A 23,989-nucleotide genomic window follows, 5' to 3' on the forward strand; every position below is an offset into this window, starting at 1 on the left:
AAACACACCTCCCATCGTTCCATAGGCAGGAAGAGGGGAGGCTGGAGTGGGCTAGCGAGGCTGGGCTCGCACCGCGGGGGAGGGCAGCTTGCTGCTGGTCGCAGACTTCTCAGTGCTAGCCTGCCCCGCTGCCAGACCTCTCCTCCTCCTCCACTCTCGGGGAGTGGCTCCTGGCAGCCAGACCTTTGCTCCTCAGAAAGCAGTTTACCTGCTCCCCTTATCTCATGTGATCTGTGAAGTCAGCAAGGTGGGCAGGACACCCCCCACACACTTGGCAGATGGGGACACTGAGGCTAAGAGAGAAGAAGGGACAGGCTGCAGATCGCTGGCAGCACCCAACCTCCACCTCGGAAAAAGTTTTTTAAGCATCTATGCTGGATGACCTGGGAAGCCCAAGATGAGTTCAACTCTGGGCCCTCAAGGAGCTCCCGGGCTGCAGGGGGAAACTGAGGCCCAGGCGGCAATGGCCTGAGCTTTGGACTGCCTCAGCTCAAATCTCGGCAGTGCAACTGGCTAACTGTAGGGCCGTGAGACCATTGCTTAACCCCTTTGGGCCTTGGTGTCTTCATCTGTAAAATGGACACAATAATGCCTCGTCGGGCTGCTGTGAATACCAAATGAGCTAACGCGTGGGAAGCACCTAGAACGGCCACACAGTCGTAGGCAGGACATAAATGCTGGCTGCTACTGGATACAGTGGTGGGAGACCTTATTTTATGGACTTAGGTAACCTGCTTTCCCTTTCTAGGACTTGGTCGCTCTGTCTATATATAAAACAGAGGGGTTGGAAGACGTGCTTTCACAGCATGGGGTGTAGAGTCACCCCGAGGTTGGTTTGAATCCTACACTCACTGTGTAGCCTTGGGCAAGTCTCTCAACCTCTCTGAGTCCTTCTCTGAAAAATGAGGTCTGAGCTCCTATCTCAGGTGTGAACATGAGGATTCAGACTCACGCAGTTTCTGACTGCTCTAGCTCCTCCGTAAAGCTCAGCTAATAATATTATTATCTAAAATCCTCTTTCAGCCAGGAAACACTGGGACCTCCTCCTTATTAAAGGCTTAACTCAAACAACACCCTACCCCACCTCAACCTCCCACAGAGACCTGCCAAAGCATTCAGGGACAGCCAGGATGGGCTGCATGGCTTTCCTGCCTCAGGGCCTTAGCACAGCCTGCTCTCTGCCAGAATGCTCTTCCTCCATTTCTTTGCATGGCCTCCCCCTCCTCCTTCAGGTCCCTGCTCAAATGTCACTTACTAGATGGATCTTCCCTGGCCACGTTATCTAAGAGAGCCCCCTGGTCCCTTGCTCCAGTACCTCAATTTCATACCCTTGTTTTATCATTTCCACGGCACTGATTAGGATCTGACACGACTTTACATTAAGAAACTCATATCTGTCTCCTCTCAGACTGTGAGCACCTCAGAGCAGGGAACATGTTTGTCCCATCGCACTGTGTACCCAGGGGACAGTACATGTCTAGCCCATCAGAACGAGAGACATTTTCCCTCCCACTCTGTCCTGGCATTTAGGTCTCTCATCCTTACCCTGCTGTTTGAGATCACTGGCCCCGAGGCCTCTTCAGAGCCCTTATCATATTTTATAATCCTGCATTTAATTTATTGCATATGTGTCTGCCTCTGCATCGAGGGAGGGGACCTGTGAGTGCAGAGTCGGGGCTGCCTCAGTCACTACTAAGTCCCCAGCAGTGCCCAGCACAGGGCCAGGTACAGAACAGGCGCTCGGGAAATGTTTATCGAAGAGATGGCATCACCAGTTACCCTCACTTGAAACTGTAGATCTGGGTCTTGTGCCAGAGAAACTCCAGCCTTCTTCCCGCCCAGAACCAGTACTTGGGCAGCACCTGTCCCCCGTGCCATGCCCGCCTTTCACCACTGTCCAAACTCTCAGACCTGCTAGAGAAGCCGCCAAGCCTCCTTGGAGCCAGGCCCAGCGCTTTGAAGGTCCATCCCAAGATTCTACCTCCAGACCGAGGCCCAGCCCCAACCCACTAGGGCCACTGAGTTTTCATGGTGACAGGATTCAATCCCTGTCCTTGAAATCCCAGAAGATTTCTAGAAGAGACGATGTTGCCGTTTAGCTGTGAGTCTGCGTCTTCTTGGGCAGTACTGAAGTTTGGATGGCACGGGCCAAGGGATCGTACAGACTGGTAGTTCTCAGCATCTTCTGGGAACTTGCTAGAAATGCAAACTCTCAGGGCCGCTATCCTAGACCTACTGAATCAGACACTCTAGTGGCAGGGCCTGACAAGCTGTTTTAACAAGCTCCCTGAGTGGCACTGATGAACACAAAGGTTTAAGAACCATGGTTACAGGCTGTCTAACAACAACGACAATAATAATAGTAAAAGCAGTTATCAACAGTTAACACTTATTGAGACTCAAAGCCAGACACTGCTTTGAAGGTCTGCCTGTATCAGCTCATCGAATCCTCTCAATTCCCCCCACCAAAAGGGAGGCACTGATATTATGTCCATCTTACAGATGAGGAAAACTGAGGCCCAGAGAGGGGAAGGGGATTTGCAGGCATTCGCACAGTGAGGAGGTGGTGGGTGGCACCAGTGTGTAATTATTACCCTCTGCACGGCCAGGGGAAATCTCTACGGAGGACTCCTCTTAGGGGGTAAATAGGTGATTAGTTTTACCTGTCCAGCTCCTAATCACCAGGGAGGTAGGGGCGTCTGGGGCCCCCGTCTCAACCATGGGGGGTGGATACAGGTGGTCAGAGCAAAGCTGAGGTGGACCTGGGCGAACCCCCAGACAAGAGGCATGCCCAGTGCCGCCTCCACAGGACGCCCCCCTCCCCCGTCCTGTGCGCGCAGGCGGGCCGGAACTGCGGAGGGCTGCTCACCCGTGGTCCTGGAAACGGCGAGCGAGAGTGAGGAGAGGTCAGCGGACCCTGCAGGGAGGGAGGAGGTCATGCGGATGCTGCGGGAGGGCCAGAGCATCTCCCAGGCCCCACCCCGTTCCTCTCCTGGCCCCGCCCCTTTGGATCACGCCCCCTCTCCCTTACAGCCGGCGGTCTGGCCTGCCTTCCTTCTCCAACTTAGGGACCTGTTCCCCAGTTTCTGTCATTCTCCCCACCCTTCACCACGCTCAGGCCGACTCCTCTTTCTAAAGGTCGGGCCTGGAGGAGCCGTTAACCTCAGTTAGGAAAGCCCCCACTCTGTCCTCTCTCTCAGGGTCAACCCTACCCCCTCACTTTTTCAGGGTCACCCAGTCCCCTTCTCCCTCTCAGACCCTGCCACTTCTCTCCAGAGGCAGGCCCCACCCCCCTTTCTTCTCTGAGTCAGGCTCCGCCCTTCTTTTTTCGGAACAGGCCCATCCCCTTTTCCCTGGCAGAGTCAGGGCCCGCCCCCTTACTCTGAGGAGGACCCTGCTTCCTTCTTAGACTCGGGTTCCGCCCCCTCCTTGCTCTCAGAGTCAGGCCCCGCCCCCTTCGGTGAGCGAGGATCCTCATTTTCGCCCTCTCTGAGTCTGTCCACGCCCCCACTCCGCAGGACCAGCTCCCGCTCCGCCTTCTCCGAGTCGGGCCCCGCCCCCCGCTTTGCCTCAGGCTCAGGCCCCGCCCCCTTCTCACTCTGTAGTGGGACGCCTCCCTCTTACCTTGAGCTGGACCCCGTCACTATCCTCTGCCTCCTTCCTTCCCTCTAATACAGTGTCCCCGGAACCGTCAACCTCGCCCCCCAATCCCCTAGAGTCCTGTAGGAACCTCCAGGCTCCTCCAGGACCCCCCAGAACCCCTGCATCTCCAGTCCCGCCCCAGACTCCTCTCCTGAGCCCCGGTCCCGCTTACCCAAGGCCCCCAGCTCCGGCGCAGCGGACGGTCTGGCGACGCGGCGACTCGGCATGGCCCGACCAGTGGGGACGGACGGCCCAGAGGCCGGCCCAGATCAAAACACACACGCGGGCAGGCCGGGCGGCCAGAAGGCACGGTCCGGAGGAAGACCGCGGGTCGGGCGAGCGGCGCAGGGGCTGGGGCCGCAGGCCGGGCTGGACGCGCGGCGCCCGGGGCTGCGGGGGGCGCCGGGCCGGGCCGGGCGGGCGGCGGGCGGGGGCGGGGCGGCGGAATTCCCCGGCGCCGCCGGCCTGCGCGCCCATTGGCCTGCACCCTATCGTGACGTCACGCCAGGGAACGGGAAAACCCCCACGCGTCACGTGGCCGCGAGGGGCGGGGCCGACCGGGAAGAGGAGACTGGGCGCACGGGAGGGGCTGGGTCAGCGCCGCTGCCCAATGTTCAGGCGGAGACAACTGAGGCTTGTTCAGGGCCACTCACGTCCTACCCCGGGAGCAAGTCGGGAAACTGAGGCCCGCACCCCAGGTGTGCTAGCGGGAGATGAACCTGAAGTTTCTGTGTCTGTAAGGGAAGCTTCGGGATCGGGAGGTTGTCAGGGTTCCAGCTGCCATCGGTAATGACGCTCTTTACGAAAACCTCCGCAGCCTTTCTGTGCCTCAGTTTCTTCGGGTGTAAATTGTGATTGAAGATCCTTAAACGTTTAAAGCTAGAATGCCAGTTTTAGGATTTGTCTGTCATTCCTTGCTCTAACCCTAGCGCCTAGAACAGACCTTGGAACACAGTAGGTGTCCAATAAATGTTTATTGCATGGATGGATGTTTTATTTTTCCCTCATCACCCCTTCAAGTTTCCTAATAGCCCAGAACACTTTCACCTCGAAGGCTCAACAACTCATTGTGGGCACGGCAACTGCAGAGCCCCCAGTGTAGCTATTAAGCTGTGTGCCTGACCCCTGAGCAAAGGGCTTACTGGGGGGATGCCTCACAGCTTGCACCAGCCTTAGAGGCATGTGATCAAATTACCATTATTGCAGAGAAGGAGACTGAGGCTCAAACAAGGGTGGCTATTTGGTTAGATCACATTCTTAGGCCTTCCTTGTTTGTCCCTGAGAATGACTGGTTGGTTGACCATTAGGTCCTGACTTGCCAGGGTTTGGCATTCTGTGCCCCCTTGTATCAAATTCCTGCCCCTTCTCTCCATGACGCATGCAGACTCATAGATTCATTCGACATACACTTACTGAGCACCTGCTGTGTGCCAGGGCCTGCCCCAGGCACCGGTCACAGCACTCACCACACCAGGCCCGGTGCCTCCTCATGGGAAGCGGAATAGGGTACCGCAGGTGTCTCAAAGTGTGGCCCTTGGGCCTTCAGGTGATGCAGATAGCTGAAGACCAAGTGTCGCCGTGGAGGAAAATATCGAGTAAACCTTCTTCACAAAAAGCATCCAAAGATAGCACAGAAGCATTGAGCACGGCCACGTCCCAATAAAACATTATTGTCTGGGCATTGAAACTTAGGTTTTGTGTAACTTTCAAGTGAAACGTGGTATTTTTCTTGAGATTTTTTTTCCCAACCGCTTAAAAATGTAAAAATCATGCAAACACTGGAAAAAGCTGCAACAGGAACGTTGCAAGAGAGGTGATGATTCGAGGGTCCAGAATCAGGCTGTTGGGGTTCAAATCATAGGTCTCCCACTTACCAGCTGTGTGACCTCGGGCAACTGACTGCATCTCTCTGAGCCTCGGTTTCCCCATCTGTAAAATGGGTCTTATAATAGGATGGTTGTCAGGATTACTAAGATACTGAAAACAGTTGACATTTGCAGATAGCTCTTATATGCTTGAGGCACCGTCCCAACAGCTGAAGACAGAGCAAGGAAGATGATAAATAAAAGCCCCTATCATCATGGAACTGAAAGCAAAGGTGGGGGAGGACAGGTGGAAAACTAGATAAGCAGGGCACCTGCGGGGCTCAGTTCAGAAGCCTACTCTTGATTTCAGCTCAAGTCATGATCCCAAGGGCGTGGGATCGAGCCCTGTGTCAGGCTCTGCACGGACAATGGAGCCTGCTTAAGATTCTACCTGTCTCTTTCCCTCCTCCCCTCTCCCCTGCTCATGCTCTCGCTCTTTAAAATAAAAAATAGATAAGCAAATGCAGATCTGGTGATAATGGTGGCATTACAGAATAAAGCAGGATATATGGATGGAGTTTGGGGGTGCTGTTTGGGTTAGGAGGTTCAGGGAAGGTCTGAGATGACATTTGAGCAGAGAGTCAAAATGGTGAGGGATCTTTGTGGTTGTTTAGGAAAGTGTTCGAGGCGCAGGGGACAGCAAGTGCAAAGGCCCTGAGGTGGGAACATGCATGGCACATTCAAGGAACGAGGAGGCTGGGGTGACCGCTGGAGAAGTAGTGAAAATGAGGGTAAATGTGGCCTGTAAGGTGATGGGGACTTTGAGTAGCATTAAGCTTAACAGATGAAGTAAACCACATGCAAACCTTAGGCTAGAATTTGGCTCATGATGAGGAATATCAAATAGCAGCTCCTATAATAGGGCCAGGACCCCACTGGGTCCCCCACCGCCCCTTGCAAACATCTGGCCTCATAACTGTTTATGGGGTGAATAACTGAAAGCACAGGTCAGAAATCCTCAGTGCTCAGGGCTTCTGCTGGGCTCTGAGCACCGTGAGAGCAGACCTAGGGCTGTCTGGGCCTCTGCTGTGTAAGGGGGACCCCAGCCCCAGCCCCCAGCTCAGCACACTGTGTGGGGGAGGTGCTCAGGAAAGATCTGTGGACTGACCGCATGTCAGTCTGTCCACTGGTGTGTTAACGCAGGACCCACCAAGGTCCTCTGTTCTGGATGTGTACATGTCTGTGAAAGTCAGAGCTGTACAAACATTCCCAGAGGGCAAAGCAGTGACCAAGATGGCCCTGGCTCTGTGCTCACAAGGCTCAGCCCAGCAGAGAATAACCTGTCCCCAGAAAGCGATGACCCATAGTGGGCAAGGCTGGAGTGTGAGAGCCCAGGGAGCTGGGGGTCCTGGATCAGGTAGTCCGGGAGGGCTTCCTGGAGGAAGAGCTATTGGAGCTGCAATGTGGGGGCTGCCTAGGGTGAGATATAGCGTTGTGTGCCTGAGGGCATATAAGGGAAGAGCAGGGTCTAGAGCCAGAAGACAAGAGACCATGGCAAGTTAAAGGTGATGAGGGGTGCCTAGCTGGTCCAGTCAGCCGGTGGAGTGTGCAGCTCCTGGCTGTGAGTTCAAGCACAGTGGGTGGAGATGATGTGAAAATACAATCTTAAAAAAAAAAAACAAAAAACCTAAAAAGCGGGAGGAGGCCATGGGGGTTAAGTCCCATCCCCTCAAGGTCTTTTTACCAATTAGGGGCCAGGGCTCTTCTCCCCAAGCCTGCTGGGAAGGCAGGTTCTGAGCAGGGGACAAGCAGGCCCAGGTCTGTGCCCCGGAAAACCCTCTGGCTGCCACGTGGAGTGAACGGGAAGGGCAGGGACAGAACAGGGGACAGCCTGGAGCCTGTGGTCTCAGGGGCAGGAAAAGGTGGGACTCTGAGTGCTGGGGGGTCCCGCCGCTGGGGCATGTGCCAGTGAGGCGAGGGGGCCTGAGAGCCTCCCTGGTGCCTAGAAGCCTGGGGCAGAGGCCGGCGAAGGGGTGTGGGCTTCCTCCCAGAGCAGCGGCAACCCGGGGATGACGCAGGGGAGGGCAGGCAGTGCTGTGGGTCTGGGGCGTCTGAGGGGAGGAGGAGCCCACCGCCCACGTGTGTCCGGGACCTGGACCCCTGCCTGGCTCCGCCAGAAGGGAGGAGGCCCCGGGCCTCCTCTCCCAGTGTGGATGCGGCCACCCCCCAAACCTGGAAATTTGGGGTCCCAACGCTTCAGAGCACAGGGACATCCCAGACTATAGAGTCTGATCGACAGATCGACAGTCCCAGCCCAGGCGATTGGGAAGATGTCTTGGCTGGGTCCCCTCGGCACAGGTCACATCAATAGCTACGGAGCACTACAGCCAGGCACACCACCTGAGTAAGGATTCCCCCCCACCCCCCTGCCACAGCCCTGGCAGGGGAGCTCACAGGCACAGGGGTGCGGGGGACTGCTGAGCGAGAAGGCCTGGCAGGCAGCCTGAGGCCGGGAGGCCATCAGGGGGCACAGCAAACAGCTTCCCCCCTGTGAAGTGGGGAGTCACGGAAACCCCTTGCAGGGCTGCTGGGAGGGGGAGAAGGGGGAGAGAGGGCCTGGCCACGGGGCTCACTGTCTCCACTTTACTATGCTCTGCGCTCCGCAGGTCTCCCTGGCGCCCTGGCAGGGCTGGCCTCCGAGATGGCAGAGGAAGGCAGGCACGAGGGGGGATGGCTGAGTTTAAGTTAAACACCCATATGAATTTATTAAATCCAGACTGTGTTAAAGGGCGGCGGTCTGGGAGGAGGGGTGTGGCCGGGGGACAAGGGACAAGATGACAGATGGCCGCAGGCATCCCACAGAGGGGCCCCAGCCGCCCCCTCCCCCTCCCCCCCGCCGGGGCACCCCCCGGGCAACGCCGTCACGGCTTCACCATGATTCCCAATGGTGCTGGGCTGGCAGGGCGAGATGGCTAGAAACACAGAGGGACATACGGACAGACGGCGCCTCCACAAACCACGTGCCCTGGCCGGCCCCGCCCCCACAACACACGGTGGGCTCCGGCCCGAGGGGGCGCCTCCCGCCCCTCCCACAGCCCTGGCCCCATCTGTCCAGGGAAAGGGCGACAAGGAGGGGAGGCGAGGGGGATGGGGCCGCGGGGGTTGGTGGTCACCAGGAGCCGGAGCGGAAGAGGAGGACCAGGGGCGGCTAATCCCTTTTCTTGTCCTCTGCTGGCTTTGGAGGGGCTTCCTGGGGCTCGGTGGCAGAGCTGGCCCCCTGGGTGGACTTGGCGGGCGGGGGCGTGGAGGCCTCCTCCCTGGCGGCGGCGGCGGTGGTGGTGGCAGGGGCCGGGGTGGGTGGGGGCGGGAGGGTCCCTGCTGCTGTCGGGGCCTCGGCCACGGGGGCGACTGCTGTCGGGGCCTCGCCGCTCATGCCAAACTCATTCACCCGCGTGGGGTCGACGCGGTAGATCCACCGTTGGTAGAGGTAGATGAAGAAGACCACATCTGGGGGGATGTGGGGGGCAGCGTGAGAGGGGGCTCCGGCACCCCTCGGACCAGGCCCCCCTCCCCGCCTGTGCCGGCCCTCCCGCGCATGCGCGCTGGGCCTCACCGTCCCGCAGGCAGCCGATCCGATACATGACCGGCATCTTGATGACAAAGGCAAACAGGTCGTCAATGAAGGTGTTGAGGGCCTTGTAGGTGAGCATGCGCCAGGGCAGGTGGGCCACGGACTTGAGTTTGTAGTTGATGAAGAGCTGGGGCGTCATGGTGATGAAGCCTGTGGTGACGGGGAAACAGACGCCCGTGAGCAGACCACGGGGCGTCCTGACCCCCGACCTCTCGGGCCTTATTTCCGGTCTCGCCCTCCGCACTCCACTCCTGCCACCTCGCCTCACCACCTCCGCGCCCAGGCACGTCTCCCCACCACGCCCTCACCCCACCACGCCCTCACCCCGCCCCGCGCGGCTTGCGGGCATTGGTTTACCCATCATCCTGAGAGGTCCCCCCAAACCCCCTTACTTCAGCCCCTCTGCAGCACCTGCCTGGGCAGGCAGCTCACCCCTCGGCTTGTTTACTCTGAGGGGGCCCCTGGGGACAAGGACATACTGGAAGATCCCCGCGTGGCCTCTGGGAAGTCCTCGCTGACCCCCCCCCCCCCCGTGGTCCCTTTCGGGGGAGGAGTCCTGCCACCTTGCATGGGGGGCGCTGAGAGAGTGGGGCGCTCACCGAAAGTCAGCAGGAAGCCATAGAGCATGCTGAGCACCCACGAGTACCAGCCCTTGTGCTCCAGGTACAGGAGGCTATAGACGGCATAGCAGCCCAGGAGCGGGAAGAGGATCCACGACAGGTACCGGAAGGCCATCTGCGGACACAGGGCAGGGCTGGCTCCGGCTCCCCACCCTCACCCGCCCACACCTGGACAGGCAGGCCAGGCCGGGGGATTTCCAGGCGGCCCTGGGAACTCTGGACTCGGATGGGAAGTATGCATGGCGGCCTCGGAACACCGCAGGGTGGGACACGGGCCATAAAGAAGGGCCCCGACAGTTGGCAGGCAGAGGCCTGAGCCCCCCAGCCGTTGCCCGTCTCTGGACCCCCCCCCGGGGCATGTGGGTGCTTGGAGACCCTCCCCGGGGCCCACGGTGGAGGACACTCACGTCGTCATACACTTTGGTAGAGGACTCGATATACGTGGACTTGTCTTTGAAGGTTGGGCGGGGGAAGAGTCCCGCCACCTTGTGCTCCCGGTCCAGCTGCAGACGGGGAGGGAGGTCGTGGTCAGCTGCCACGCTGGCCCCCACCCCCACCCTCCCTCACTGTTCCCAGTTCCCTTGTCCCACGTGTGACCCAGAAAATCCCCTGGTGCAAAAATCCCCTTGGTCCTGGGAGTGCACAGTCTCCGGGAAACCCCCAGGGGCCAGCTCCAGGGTCCGGCCGGCGCAGACAACCGCCCTCCCCAGTCCCGCTGGCCCCCAGAACAGCGCAGTGGCCCAGCCTTACCCGGACGTCCATGACCTTGGTGATCTTCCAGAGGTCGATGAGGACCCCGATGAAGACGCTGACCTGGACCACGAAGTTGGTCTCATTGTCCAGGATGTAGAGAAGGACCACGAAAGACTGGAAAACGCCGAAGAAGACGGAGCGCACCGACAGGCCCTCCAGAGACTGCCGGCTGTTCCAAAACTGGATGTCTGTGCAGGAGAGGTGGGGGGAAGCAGAGAGGGGGCGCAGGCTCGGAGGCCTCCTGCAGCTCCCTCGGGCCCCACCCCCAGACCCCCGACGTGCCAGAGCGGCGCCGGCTCTGCTGCGGGGAGGGGTGCACACCACCCTTCGCTCCCATCATGTCTCTGCCGCAGTGGCCGACAGGCAGGAGCTCTGCGGCCCTTACAGCAGCAACCCCCCCGCCGCCCAGGGCGCAGTCCCACGGTGATGGTGGCCACTGCCGCGTGCCAGGTGCTGAGGCTGGCCGGGGCAGCCACAGTCCTCAGGCCACTCAGCCCAGCCTGGCCAAATCTGGGCAGAAGCTGGGTCTGCATGACACCAGACCTAGGCTGTCCACCCTGGTGCCACGCTGCGTCCCCTGGGCAGGAAGCTCTGGGACACTTCAAGACGGGCTTCTCCAGCCCAAAACCCTGAAACCCTGGGAGACCTGAGACACGCCTAAGGGTAGACAGGGCCTGGCCTGGGCCCTGGTCTCCAACCACAGCTCCTTTGAGTGCCCCTGGTGGACTCCACCCACAGGGCCAGGCCGGCCCTCCCTGGGCCCTGGCCTCCCATGGGCCGCAGTGGGTAAGAGCAGGCCCCCCCCCCCCCCCCCAAACGGCCACAGGAAGCCAACCTGCCACGGTGCCCGTCCTACAGAAGCAGAGCCAGGCCCAGGCCCACACGGGGCTGGCTGGCTCCGCATTGGCATGCTAGGCTGGCCACCCTGCTCGGGTTCTGGTTCCAGAGCTCCAGCATGTTCGCCTGGTTCCCATCAGATGTGGGGGACACTCACAGAACCCCCCAGGCCTGACCAGGAAGAGTGGGTCCGGAGATGGGGCCTGTTGGACGCGGGTGGATCTGGTTCCGCCTCAGACCAGGGAGGCGATGAGCACAAAGAGGAGTAAAGGTGCCCACGCCCCTGATGAGTGACCTCAGACAAGTGACCATGCCCTCTGTGTCCTCATCTCTCAGGAGGAGGAGGGACCCTAGCAGCAGGAAGTCTGTGAGCCAGGGTGTGCCCAGGCACAGCTACCAGTGGTCGCCACCACCTACTGTCCAATTTAGAGGTTAGAAACTTCTAGAAGGTAACTCTCAGCCATGGCAGTACCGTCTCAATGATGCTAATACCCATGACTAGTGCTTGGGCAAGCTGTGGGCCGCAGCCCCACCCCCTTCGACTGCGGCTCTCAAGGTAAGGAAGAAGGGGCCCACAGGGCTTAGAGGACGAAGCAGATGCCCAAGCTGCTGCCCGGGTCCAAACCCTGGCTCTGTCATGTGGCAGCTGTATGGTTACGGGCAAGTTACCTAGCCTCTCTGAGCGCCTACTTCCTCACCCCTAAGCACAGAGGTAACCACAGGCTTCCTGGTGGGGCTGGGGCCGCGGGGACTCGGCAAGCTGACCAGTGAGGGCACTAAGAACGGTGCCTGGCACCTGGCCAGTCTTCCTTGAAATGCTGGCCATCAGCTTTGCTGGCCTTTGGAACCTAGGGGCCTTCTGGGGACAGGGCTGCTGCCTTCCCACTGAGGTGGGTCCCATCCACGCAGCCTTGAGGGGCCTCCCCCAGTGAAGAGCGCTGTGCAGGGCTGCAGGAGCAGCCCTGGGGCTTCCCTGCTCCTGGCCCCGGAGTTCCCCAGCCCTCCAGCCGTGAGGTCCTGGCTTCTCCCAGCACAGCAGGCCAGCTCCTTCCCCGGTGCCACACCCGCTGGATGGGGGTTTCTGGGCTGGGAGTTTTGGGGCTGTTACTCCCCCAGCTCCTCGGGCCTCTGGAGAGTGGGTCTCCACGTAGAGACCCTACGCAGAGGGAGAACCTACGGAGGATGAGAAGGGGGGCCAGGCCCTCGCCCCCACCACACACCCTCCTATCCCCAGCCCCTATGGCCTCTCATCTGCCCCAGGGTCCCGACCCTACCGTTCTTGAAGGCCAGGAACTCAAAGACACTGTGGACAATGGACACGACGATGGTGAGCGCCAGCAGGTAGGGGTTGGTCTCCAGGAGGGCAACCTGGGGGTGGGGGAGGTGCCGGTGAGCCCTGTTGCACCCTTGCCCAGGGTGACCGCTGCAGCACAGTCATCAGCCAGCCCCGCTGCCCTTCCCCTGGGCCCCAGGCGACTGGAGCCCGGGGACTGCCCCGGAGCAGGACACTGGCCGGCAGGAGAGTGGGTCAGTGGGTCAGGACGGGCAGGTGGGCACGGAAGACAAGCAAGTGCTTTACCGATGGAGGGGTGTGGAGAGACAGCAATGGGGTGAGGCAGAGTGACCAAGACACATGAAGGGACAGTTGGGGTGAGGACCAGAAACTCAACACCAAAGACAAGCCCAGGGAGGCGCCGCTGAGACTCCAGGTCATGGACACAGGCAGGAGAAAGGTGGAACGACAGAAGATGTTCAAGGACATGACAAGAGGAAGAGTCATGGAGTTGGAGCTCAGGGACAAGGGGACACAGGCTGTGGCAGACGGGAGGGGCAGGGGAACGCAGGTCCAGACCCAGAAGGCCCGGCCGAGCCGACAGAAAAGCCGTGACGAGTCCACAGAAGCCCCGGAGATGGGACCCCCCCACGCCAGCAGGGGCCTGCCGCAGGAGGGGGAGCCTGGGCAGGGGGCCTGGGCAGGATGTCCCCAGGCCGCCACCTCCCTCCCCCTTCCCCTCCCGCAGCCTGGGAGAGTGCTGGCAAGCCCCCCCCTCCCCCAGTCCCTGCTCACCTTCACGGAGTCCTGCTCCTCATCCGACTGCTCATACAGCTCGTCGCCCAGGAAGTTCCAGGGCGACTTGGTGCTCTGGGCAGCGTAGAGCTGCCAGCGCCAGAGCGAGAGCGGGCAGAAGGAGACGCGGAGCGGCAGGCTGGCCAGGCTCTCGTTGATGGGGTAGTAGTCCTTCTGCAGGTTCCAGTAGTCGTTGAAGTAGATGATGGGGTAGTAGTCACCGCTCACGGCGTCAAACTTCACGTCTGTGGGAACGTGGGGCAGGGGCGCCGCTCAGCCCGGGCTGGAGGCCGGCGGCACCCCAGAGGGTGGGGAGACCCTCCCCCCCCCCAGGACCTCCAAGAACAAAGGCGGCAAGCTCAGATGTCTACAAGGACCTGATGGGGCCCCTCTGACAGGGGATGCTTTTCGGCTACGCCTCGAGGAGCCAAAGGGCTGCGTGGCCTCAGTGGAGGGGACGGGGCAGACAGGGTGAGGTGGGCCGCGCCTGAACGGGACAGCTACGGCTCAGCTCCAGCCCACGGCCGCCCGTGACTCCCACGTATCGGCTTTGTGAAAGAAGTCCGAAATCTGGGTTTTTAGGCGATGCCATTCCCTCCTCAAAAGCTGGGTCCACCAGCTCCTGGGCTCGATGCGACTTGCCAGGGGACAGGTTGTGGCACGCAGGTGGTCAGTGCTGGGGGCACCAGGAGGCACAGGACGGAGAGAAAAGAAAGGGGAGCGCTGGGGGTGCTGGGACCCCGGACTCTTAGGGAGTGGGGCAAGGAAGCAGCCTGGGAGAGGGCCCGAGGTGCGTGGGGGCTCACACTGGTCCAGAGGAGGGGGCACGCTGCCCTTCACCCACGGCGTGTGGTCGTCCACGATGTTGATGGTGATGTTGGGGTGCCAGTGGGAGATCACCTCCACGGGCCCATAGTCCTCGGCCCTCTGAGGGGAGACGGGGTGAGGCAGGATTGGGAGAGGCAGGCCCCAGAAGCACCGGCCTACTTCCTCCTGAGGGCCCCCGTGACACGTGAGACAGCAGAGCAGCAGCCATCGCGGTGACTGCCAGCCAATGACTCGCCCTGGAGGGTCCCCAAGCTGGCCTTTACAGACAATCCCCGCCCCCACCCCCCCCAGCCACCTAACACAGCAGGAGACCCAGGCCCGAGGATGTGGATGGGGTCATGTGCCAGGCTGCAAAGCCGGGCCTCATGACAGGAGGGACGTGTCACCCACACACAGCCTTCATCCTTGTGGACCAGCCCTCCCACCAGGGACCGGCCTGTGCAGAAGGGAAGTCTCTTGGTGCACATAGTGGGTTAACACCCCCGGAACCCCAAGCCTGCTGGGGAGAATTCCCTCCAGGGTCACATCATCAGGTGCCCACTCTGTGCCAGGCTGAGCCCGGGCTCTGGAGCCGGGCTGCTCGGGCTTGAATCTGGGCCCTGCTGGGGCCTGGCTGTGACACTCCGGGCACATCTCCTGCTCTGAACACGGGAGCAGGGACAGGACCCCCCCAACCCTGACGGGGCTGGTGGGAAGCGCATGAGGCTGTTTGTGTTCTGTGTACAGAGTGTTTGCTCCGTGGGTGCTGGCTGCTACGTGCTTGCCTGTGAGGGAGCTCGGGTTCCTCACCCAGTTTCCTGAGAAGAAACTGAGGCACAGAGAGGTGATGCGGCCGGACCAAGCCCCCGCAGCAGCTCAGTGGGAGGGCCAGAGGGGAACCCATGGGTCCTGGTGGCTGGGCTGTGAAGGGCCAGACGCCCCCCAAGGTCTGATGGCTGTGCTCGAGTTTACCTTGATCATTTCTGGATCAGCTTCTGTCTCTCCCGTCAACAGGTTCTTGGTTTTCTGAAATCGCCGGCGCTTGTACTTGTTGATCACTGTTGGGGGAGGGGAGGCAGAGGAAAGGGGGCGGACATGAGGCCTACTGGCACCGGATACCAGACCTGTGCCCCCCAACAGCCGCTCGCTGGCCTCCAGCCCGCAAGGGACAGGAACAGTGGCTGGAGAGCCTCGGCTACGCTCACACCCCATCGCCTGGCCCCGCCCCGCCGCCAGCGACGCCAACGCCAATGTCTGCTGAACTGCCCCAGGCGAGACCTGCAGCCCCTTCTCCAGAATCCACTCTTCAGCTCCATCAGCCGCCCCACAGCTCGCATCTCACATCCTGCCCCTCCTCCCACCCCAGGCCACCTGCTCCTCCCGGCCAGCCACGGTCCTCACCGGCCTCCTGGTGGCCGCTCTTGCCCCCATGACCTTCTCTCCACAAGGCAACCAGAGACCCTTGTGAACCAAGCATCAGCTCGCATCCGGCTGCGCCAGAACCTCAGAAGCCTCCTGCTCCTGCAGCGGGGCGCCCACCATGCTCACCGCAGCCTCACTGACCTCCGGCCTTCGCCCTCTCACTCCTCATACCCGCCTCGCAATCCCGGACCTTTGGAGGCGCCGCTCTGACTCCCCGGCACGCGTCCCCTGTGGCTGGAACCGTCCCTGCTGGCTCCTCCGTACCCTTCAGGTCCCTGGTTACATGCCCCCTTCCACGCGGCCCCCACCCCCACCCCCACCACGAGAGGCCATCCGGCCACCCCCTCGCCACTTCAGTCTCCTCCACTGGTTATCCCGGCCCCACGTTCGCCTCCCCGTCTGCTGCCTGGTCCGGTCTGCAAACCCCAGGAGTGACAACTAGTGGAACTGGCAACACACACAGGGAGGCCGTGGGCAGTTCTGGGTGGGGGGCCCAGAGCCTCCAGTGTGAGAGATGCATAGGGGCTGTGACTCCCCAGCAGGGAGTGGACCTCACCTCCTCCTGCAGAGGCCAGGTTTGCTCCAGCCTCCCTGCTGCCCTGCCCGGAAGAGGAGGCCAGTGCCTGCTCGCACCCCATCTCCCCTCCTCCACCCTGGCCTGGTACTTTTCAGCTCTTCCTCGTGTGAGGACCGACGGCAACCTGCCCCTCCTGTGACTTCTGCCTCCTGCCCCCAAGGACCAGGGACAGATGGGCAAATGGCAAAGGGAGCGGGCCGAGAACGGGGGCTCTGGGGTCACATCCCGGCTCTGTCTTCCTGAAGGACCTCGGCGAGCTCCGTCACCTCCACGAGCTTCAGTCCCTCCTCTGCAGAACAGGGTTCAAAGCACCACCGCTTCCTGGCAGGACCCCTGTGGCTCCCTGCTCTAGAGTCCCTGCTGGTCATGTTAACATGAACCACAAGGCCCGGACCCCGCTCACCCACTCAGAGCCCGGGCTCGGGACTTTTGGATTCAGCCCAGGGCCTGCTGCTCTTCTTGTTTTTGTTTTTTGTTTTTTTAAAATATTTTTATTTATTTCTGGGAGAGAGAGAGAGAGAGAGAGACAGCGTGAGCAGGAGGGTCAGAGAGAGAGGGAGATACAGACTCTGAAATAGGCTCCAGGCTCTGAGCTGGCAGTCAGCACAGAGCCCTTGTTAAGGTCAACATCACCCCCCCACTTCTGCCACGTCCATTCACTGGAGACCTTGCCTCCAAGTCCAGGGAGAGCAGGAAACAGCTGGGGGTGTTCCTCCTTCGGGGAACCTTCCAGGCAGACATGCCCTGCCCTGTGGCCATGCAGGGTATAGGGAGAGGCTGTCCAGAAAGGGAGGAGCTGGGCCCTGCCCAGGTCCAGAGGGAGAGGCTTCAGCTCAGGTGGTGAATGCTCTGTGACTTGGTGGCATGCAGGTAACGATAACATGAGATGAGCCTGGCTTCTGTGGGGGACAGAGTCCCCTTTTCTCGGCGTTACAGCTCCTGGAACTGCACCAGCCAGTACAGTCACTGGTCACAGGAGGCTGCGACACTGACAATGTGGCTGGGCCAGGCCGAGGTCCGTTGTGAGTGCATAACACACACTAGGTTTCTTAAGGCGGGGCGCCTGGAGGGCTCGGTTGAGCTTCCCACTTCAGCTCAAGGTTGTGATCTCACAGTTCACAAGTTCGAGCCCTGCATCGGGCTCTGTGCTGATAGTTCAGAGCCTAGAGCCTGCTTCGGATTCTGCGTCTCCCTCTCTCTCTGCCCCTCCCCAAGTGAGCTCTGTCTCTCTCTCAAGAATAAAAACATCAAAAAAACCCCACAAAACAACCCACAAACCTAAGGTGAAGAAGATACCTCGCGAAATTTCTCTACTCAACATTCCACGTTGAAATGACAACACGCTGATCTCAATAAGATTATTACTAACACTAAGCAGCCACTAGGAAGCAGAGACCTGCATGACTGCCGTTAGCTCTGTGACACCGTGCTCCTCTCTGCCCTAACTACCGGCCCTCTGGGGACAGAGAGAGGGACTTCTCCAATCCCACACTCCGTTCGTCCCCCTGGACTTGACATGTGGCCAGCTCCGAGTCCCTCCAAGTCCCTGCTCCAAGGGAGGGAGGCCTGGAGGATCCTGGTGGGCTCTTCAGGTCCACGGGCCACGGATGCCATTTTGCAGACCACGCCAACACCTACCGCACTGACCACGAACACAGCTTTAGCCACACCTTGATACAGATCTCATTTCACCAAAAGGCAAAACCCAGAAAATAACACTGGCGTTGGTCGGGGGCAAATGGGAGGCAAGCAAGCCACCCCCTTCCTGGGCCATGTCCAAGGCAGCCTCCGACGTGTCCGGCGCATCTAACCCGGCGCTGCCCACAAACCCCACGCAGAGGGCCACACCTGTGGAGTCTGCCCACGCAAGCCACGCTCCCTCCGCGCACCTCTACCTGTACCAGATCCCGCTAGCAGACGCACAGGTCACGCTCGGAGACACACACGCCGCGGAGCTCAGCACACCCGAGGGGACTCGTGCAACTCAGTTTTGGAGACTGATATAGGGTCACTGACTTTTTGTTTTGTCCAGTAAAGATGACAATGACAAAATGAGATCAGCCTTTGGGACATTTTTATACCCCCCCCCAAATTAGGAAAGACCTAATCCATGTGAGATGAAGCCATCTCCCAGCGCCCCACGCAGAAACAGCAGGAGGCATCTGAACTCAATCCCCAGGAGCCATGAAATAAAAGCGAGGCAGGCGGGCACACACAAGACTCGCAAGAGGGCACCGAGAAGCTTCTGAGGGAGCCAGAGTTTCAAGATCTGCTGAAACCCACGTACGGTGAGAGACCCCTACAGGGCTGCCCATAGGGGGACACTAGACTCCAAGACAAAGACACAAAGAGGGAGCAAAAAGACGCCAACCACGATTAAGCTCCTGCAAAATGGGAAGTTGGACTGGAGGGAAAAGAACCGTGTTCACCACGTGACTCGGATGCAAATAAGCCACGCCGTCAAAAGCGCCTAAACACTGAATGTTAATGTAATCAACATCTTACTCCCCTATTAGGGTTTTCTCTTCCAGAGCAGGAAGCAAAGAAAAACATGTCTAAAATTGAAAAACCAAGAAACTGCGGCATGGCCCGGTTACTGGGAACTTTGGAGGTTAAGCAGCTGAGAAACGGCTCCCGGAGCTCGAAAGCAGTGGGCTGCAGGGAGTGCAGAGGGGCAGGGGGAGAGGTGAACAGGAGACAGGACTTGCAACGTCTTGTTGAATTACTTGGACTTTAACCCGCGTGCGCACAAGAGGAGCTGAAATGTAAGACGGAGCCGCAGGCGGAGAAAAGCCCCGGGCACTGTCCGGCACCGCTGGAAGTACCAAGCGGCCCACCCTCACCCAGGGCTTCTCGGGGTCACCCGGAGCCCCTGGGTTTTGTCCACGGAGTTGGGAGTCTCCTGGTGAGCAGCCAGCACCGGCCCCCTGAGAACGGGGGGCCTCATCCGGCTGCGAGGCCCACCCAGCCCACTGACCCGGGAACACCCTGACGGGCTGCCTGGGAGCCAGGCACCTGCCACGGGCCCCCCGAAGGGGGTAATCTGTGCAAGGCCCATCGGCGCAGTTACAGACATCACGCGGGAGACGAGCCCCAGACGTCCTCCTGGTTTCCCCTCCTCACTCCTGCTGCTGCTCGCCCACAGACCATTCTAGAGCATCTGCTCCCACCAGGCCTGGCCGTGCACACAGCCAGCCCCACCTCCCCCCTTCGAGGAAGCCTGTCCCCTGAGCTTCACAAGTCCCTTCTCTGCCTGCTCTGAGTCCTCTGGCCTGCTGATCCCAGCCTCCTGGGGCCCGGGTCCCTGCCCGCCCTGGGGGCCGGCCGCACAGCGGGGGTGCTTACTCCGTGACATGTGGACGGTGGCGAGCCGGCGGTAGAGGGCCTTCTGCCGGGGGTCCGGGTGGAAGCCGCTCTTGGTGAAGTAGACGTGGATGTAGATGGAGCCATTCTGCTGGACGCTCTGTGAGGCAGGCCAACAGGGGAAACGGAAACGCTAAAGCCCCTCGCGGCGCCCGGGCCCAGTTCCATTAGGGGCCAGCGTGGCCGAGCTCCGATCTGAGACCCGGCTCGAGCACACCCTGGCTGTGTGCCCCCAGGCTCCGGCTGCCGGGGCCTCAGCACCCGGCCACACAACGCAGATGGTCATCCTTGAGCCTCTGGCAGCGTGAAAGTGACCCAAGGACCCCTGGCACGGCCACTCGGGCACAAGGAGGGGCAGCTCACTGAACACCAGCAGTTTCAGCCTATTCAGCAGCAAAACAAGGAGGCTGGGAGCCCACTTCTGGCACTTGAAATGGTAACGTCCAAGTCACGTATGTACAAGTGACCCCCGTGTACCTGACGCAGTGGGTGGTGTTATTGGCCCCATTTTCCAGATGAGGCAAGTGGGCCTCACACAGAGGGTTACATGACATGTGGTGAGTAAGGGCATCTGAACCTAGTCTGTGGGCTCCTGTCTCTGCCTGTCACCGTCTGTGTCCCCAGCTCTCTGTCCGTGTCTGTCACCTACTATCTCCCCAGGAAGGGGACTACCCTCACTCCCAGCTGATACAGACGAGGAAACCCAGGAGGGTGGCCATTTGCCTGAGGCCCAGGTGGGCAGCCAAGGACGATGTGAGGCCTCTGCCTGCTCTTCACGCAGAACCTGGATCAACTTGGCCACCCCCGTGTCCCTCTCACTTCCCTGCTTTTTAAGCCCACTTCTGTGTTAATTATGTCTTGTGTATTTTTACTGTTTTATCACCTTGGAGGGGGGTGTCTCCCCTGGCTGGGGAGAGGCCGCCCCTCCCAGGGACCTCCCCTCTAATTCCTAGAGACAAACAACTCACCTGCTCTGGAACATGTCTTTCCTTATCGAACCAGATGATCCAAACCCCACCCCCACCCACTCCCCTGGTCAGCCTTATGTCACCCAGCAAGCTGTCCCGAATCACCCAGAGCCTGCGCAGCTAGGGCCCACCCCTCTAGCCCAGGGCCCACCGACATCCCAGCCTAAGCGGTTCCCCTTGCCCGCCTTGCTTTTCCCATGGGAACCCCAGGAAAGGCTCCGGCTGGGCTTCCCCCACGCCTGCTCCAGACCAAACCCCGTGCTTCCCCTGCGGCCCTGAGTGCGCAATGCAAGGAATAACTCAAAATCAGGCACGAGCGAGCTCCATCCCACCCCAAAGCTGGGAAGGGGGGTTAGACTGGATGCTTGGGAGCACCTCTCACCACCCGGCCCCTCGGCCTTGCCGGGACCTCACGGCGAGGAGCGGGCTGGGCCAGAGGTCTGGGTGGAGTCGCACTTCCACACAGCTACCCTATCCACCTCAGAAGACTGTGCACACCCCTTACCTCCAGGCACCCAGCCAGAATGGGCATCACCCCCCCACCCACCAGGGGTGAGGAGAAGACCCGATGGGGAGAAATGAAAGAGAGGGCAGCCCCAGAGACACGCACACCCACTGGCCCACTGATCCACTACTTCCACTGAGGCACGTATGCACTGAGGTACCAGCCCCACGCTGTGCAGAGCCGGGGACACAGCGGTGACCAGCCCAGGTCTGGTAGGGACAACCCAGAGCAGGCAGGCTTGGATGCAGAAGTCCAGAGAGGGCCAGCTGCCTGAAACTGAGCATCAAGGAAGGCTTCCTGGAGGAGACAGGATCGGACCCGGGCCTGCCGGAGTCCAGAGCTGTAAAGCCTGAGCGCGAATCACTCACAAGCCATCTGACCTTGTAAGTCACCTAAGCTCTCTGCACCTCAGCTTCCTTATTGGTTAGTCAAATGGGGACGACAGCTGCCGCTTCACGAGGGGCAGGAAGGCTCGTGCCAGTCAGCCCGGCCTGGTCCCCTACACACAGTAGGCGCTCAACCCGTAGTAGCTGCTCCTTCCTAACCCGGCTGCCTGACCCACCTCCACGGTGGGTTACAAACCCCTCACTGGCCTACAACACAGGTTACACAACCCTGGAGGTGGCTGGGAGGATCCCAGGCCAATTTCAACCCCACCCACGTTTGTCAGAAGGGGAGGCAAAGGCCCGGAGACCTCGAGGGCCCCCCAGTGGTCACATGGAGTGAGAACAGAGGGCAGCACCAGGCCTGAAGCTGGCACTTGCTCTTGGGGGACCGGGAGCCGGCGGGAACCAGGAGCTGCCCCCACCTGCGGGATGTCGAGCTCGGCGAAGTGCTCGTAGCAGCCGTCAGCGTTCTCGCCGCTGGTCCAGTCACCGTACACGAGGTCGTGCTGCTCCCAGAAAAGCGCGGACGTGGCATTGAAGTCTGTGAAGTGCTCGTGCTCAGAGATGTACACGTGCAGGTTCTGGGGGGAGAGCAGGGCGGGGGGAGGGGGGGAGATGACTCAGGGCGGCCACCGACCCTCCAAAGCCCGAGGGATAGGGAGCCAACGGAGAGTGGTGGCAGCGATCGGCGCATTCATGTCCACAGTGTGGTGGAGGGAGTGGAAAGGGGGCAGGGGAAGAATGGCAGCTGCTAGAATGTTTTCTTTCCTCACCCACCCCCCACACCTATCCTGGTCTGAGCCTGTGGCGTCCATGAGCAAGAAACCACCGAAGAACAGCCAGCCTGACAAATGGAACCTGAGGTCGGCGCCTGACTGGCTCAGTTGGCCAGAGGCAGAGTGGGTCTGAGCCCCCCTTTTTGCTAAAATTTAAAAAAAAAAAAAAAAAAAAAGGAGAATTTATGGTCAGAAGGGATCAAAGGCTCCCGGAGTTCTCTTCTCCCTTCTCAGTCTCTTACAGCCCTCCTGGTGGGAGTTTAGCACGGTCAAGAGCCGCAAGAGGGTGAGCTGGTTCCTGGGAGCGCCGGGAAGTGGAGAAGGCAGGCGGGGACAGCCCTCCCTCCGCAAGTCCCTGTGGCCACCCTTGTCCAGACCCCCCTAGCCCACCACTAAGCGCCTCTGAGCAGCGGGCACCCGCCAACTAGAATTCCGTGCAGTCGGGGGGGATCCGAGAGCGGCAGGAGCCTCGGTGCCCGGGGTCTGAGCATTGGCTGCGGGTGCCCCCGAGCCCCGGCCACCCGCGATCCTGCAGGACGGCACGCGTGTCCCTCGTCCCCCTGCGACGGGCTCCCCACTCTCTCCCTCCCGTTTCTTGCCTTCCCATCCACCTCTCTTTGCAACTTTTAAAACCTGAACGTACTTTCGAAATAAAATACATAAGGGTCCTGTTACAATGGCTTGTGAACAACTGAGTGAAACCTGCGATGTCAGTCTTGCCCACAAAACCAGAATTCACCTTTCCCTTCAGGGTGTCGCTAGACCGACGCAGGGCTCACGGCCGAGGATGGACCCGGAGTCCCCTGAACCCGCGCGCGGCAGACGGTGCCCCCACCGCCCACGTCGCACCCTCACAGCCTCCCCCACGCCGTCCTCCCCCGAGTCCAGCCTCCCGGCCAGCGGTTACCATTAAAGTGTCTTTGGGGAACAGGTTGCGGCTGGCGACGCGTGGGGCTCCTCCGGGGCCCGCCTGGTCCTGAGGGGCCGGCCCTCGGCGGAACCAGCTGCTGATGACCCAGATGATGAAGGTCCTGCGGGGACAAGCAGGGCAGCTGGTGAGTCCCGGGCCTTCTCACTGCGACATGAGCCCGCCTGCCCGCCTCCTGACTCAGCTCACGCTGGCGCCTGACCCGGGGCTGGTGACGGAGCAGGGGACGGGGTGGGCCCCTCAGAAGGCAGTCCCTGGGCCGCTGAGAAGACGAGGTGCCCCCAGAGGCCGTATCTGGGGTGCTGCCCACATTCCCCACAGGCCCCGGTGGCCACAGGGCTGCAGGGGCCTGGACCTGCTAACCTCAGACCTAGGAAACCTAACGCGCCAGGCCCCTGGGACCCCCAGAGCGACAGAACCCTAAGGATCTGAAATCTCGGCATTTAGAGGCACATCACTTTGAGGGCCACATTTTAGAACCTCAGATCAACTGAAGACTTAAGAAGCAGACAGTGAGGAAAGGGTTAGTCCCAACTGTTAGTAATGTCGGGCTAGGCCATTCAGGCCAATGCTGCGGTCGGAAATAACCTGGAAAAACTTAGGAAAAGTTAAGACCCTAAGAAAATGTCGATGCTGGGGCGCCTGGGTGGCTCAGTTGGTTAAGCGTCTGACTTCGGCTCAAGTCATGATCTCGCAGTTCGTGGGTTCGAGCCCGCGTTGGGCTCTGTGCTGACAGCTGTCTCAGAGCCTGGAGGCTGTTTTGGATTCTGTGTCTCCCTCTCTCTGCCCCTCCCCTGCTCGTGCTGTCTCTCTCTCTGTCTCAGAAATAAATTAAAAAAACATTTAAAAAAAAAAGTTGATGCTAGTTTTCTATACATATTTATGTATCTTGACACAGCAA

The 23,989-nt window shown here is 60.2% G+C and overlaps 2 protein-coding genes across 6 annotated transcripts in view; both read right to left on the minus strand.

Moving 5' to 3' along the window:
* RELB (RELB proto-oncogene, NF-kB subunit) overlaps nucleotides 1-4,042 on the minus strand; it is a 30,340-nt gene extending 26,298 nt beyond the window's left edge. For 4 of the 5 annotated variants that reach the window (XM_039248404.1, XM_039248389.1, XM_039248397.1 and 1 more), the window contains exons 1-2: nucleotides 3,815-4,040; nucleotides 2,870-2,917 (exon numbers count right to left, since the gene is read on the minus strand). In XM_039248404.1, the coding sequence (XP_039104335.1) occupies nucleotides 2,870-2,917; nucleotides 3,815-3,869 (103 nt within the window). In that variant the 5' untranslated portion in view covers nucleotides 3,870-4,040. Of the gene's footprint in view, nucleotides 1-2,869; nucleotides 2,918-3,814 lie in introns of all 5 variants that reach the window. The other variant, XM_039248414.1, reaches the window with a different exon arrangement.
* A 4,140-nt stretch (nucleotides 4,043-8,182) lies between these two features.
* The window catches only part of CLPTM1 (CLPTM1 regulator of GABA type A receptor forward trafficking), a 29,442-nt gene continuing 13,635 nt past the window's right edge, over nucleotides 8,183-23,989 (minus strand). The window contains exons 3-14 of the mRNA XM_039249002.1: nucleotides 23,068-23,191; nucleotides 21,807-21,965; nucleotides 19,508-19,625; nucleotides 15,136-15,221; nucleotides 14,163-14,283; nucleotides 13,357-13,601; nucleotides 12,563-12,656; nucleotides 10,449-10,639; nucleotides 10,106-10,201; nucleotides 9,678-9,813; nucleotides 9,061-9,228; nucleotides 8,183-8,954 (exon numbers count right to left, since the gene is read on the minus strand). Coding sequence (XP_039104933.1) covers nucleotides 8,656-8,954; nucleotides 9,061-9,228; nucleotides 9,678-9,813; nucleotides 10,106-10,201; nucleotides 10,449-10,639; nucleotides 12,563-12,656; nucleotides 13,357-13,601; nucleotides 14,163-14,283; nucleotides 15,136-15,221; nucleotides 19,508-19,625; nucleotides 21,807-21,965; nucleotides 23,068-23,191 — 1,837 coding nt within the window. The 3' untranslated portion in view covers nucleotides 8,183-8,655. The remainder of the gene's footprint in view (nucleotides 8,955-9,060; nucleotides 9,229-9,677; nucleotides 9,814-10,105; nucleotides 10,202-10,448; nucleotides 10,640-12,562; nucleotides 12,657-13,356; nucleotides 13,602-14,162; nucleotides 14,284-15,135; nucleotides 15,222-19,507; nucleotides 19,626-21,806; nucleotides 21,966-23,067; nucleotides 23,192-23,989) is intronic.

Source organism: Hyaena hyaena, unplaced genomic scaffold (genome assembly GCF_003009895.1).
Source record: "Hyaena hyaena isolate Hyena2069 unplaced genomic scaffold, ASM300989v1 scaffold_9, whole genome shotgun sequence".
Classification (NCBI taxonomy): domain Eukaryota; kingdom Metazoa; phylum Chordata; class Mammalia; order Carnivora; family Hyaenidae; genus Hyaena; species Hyaena hyaena.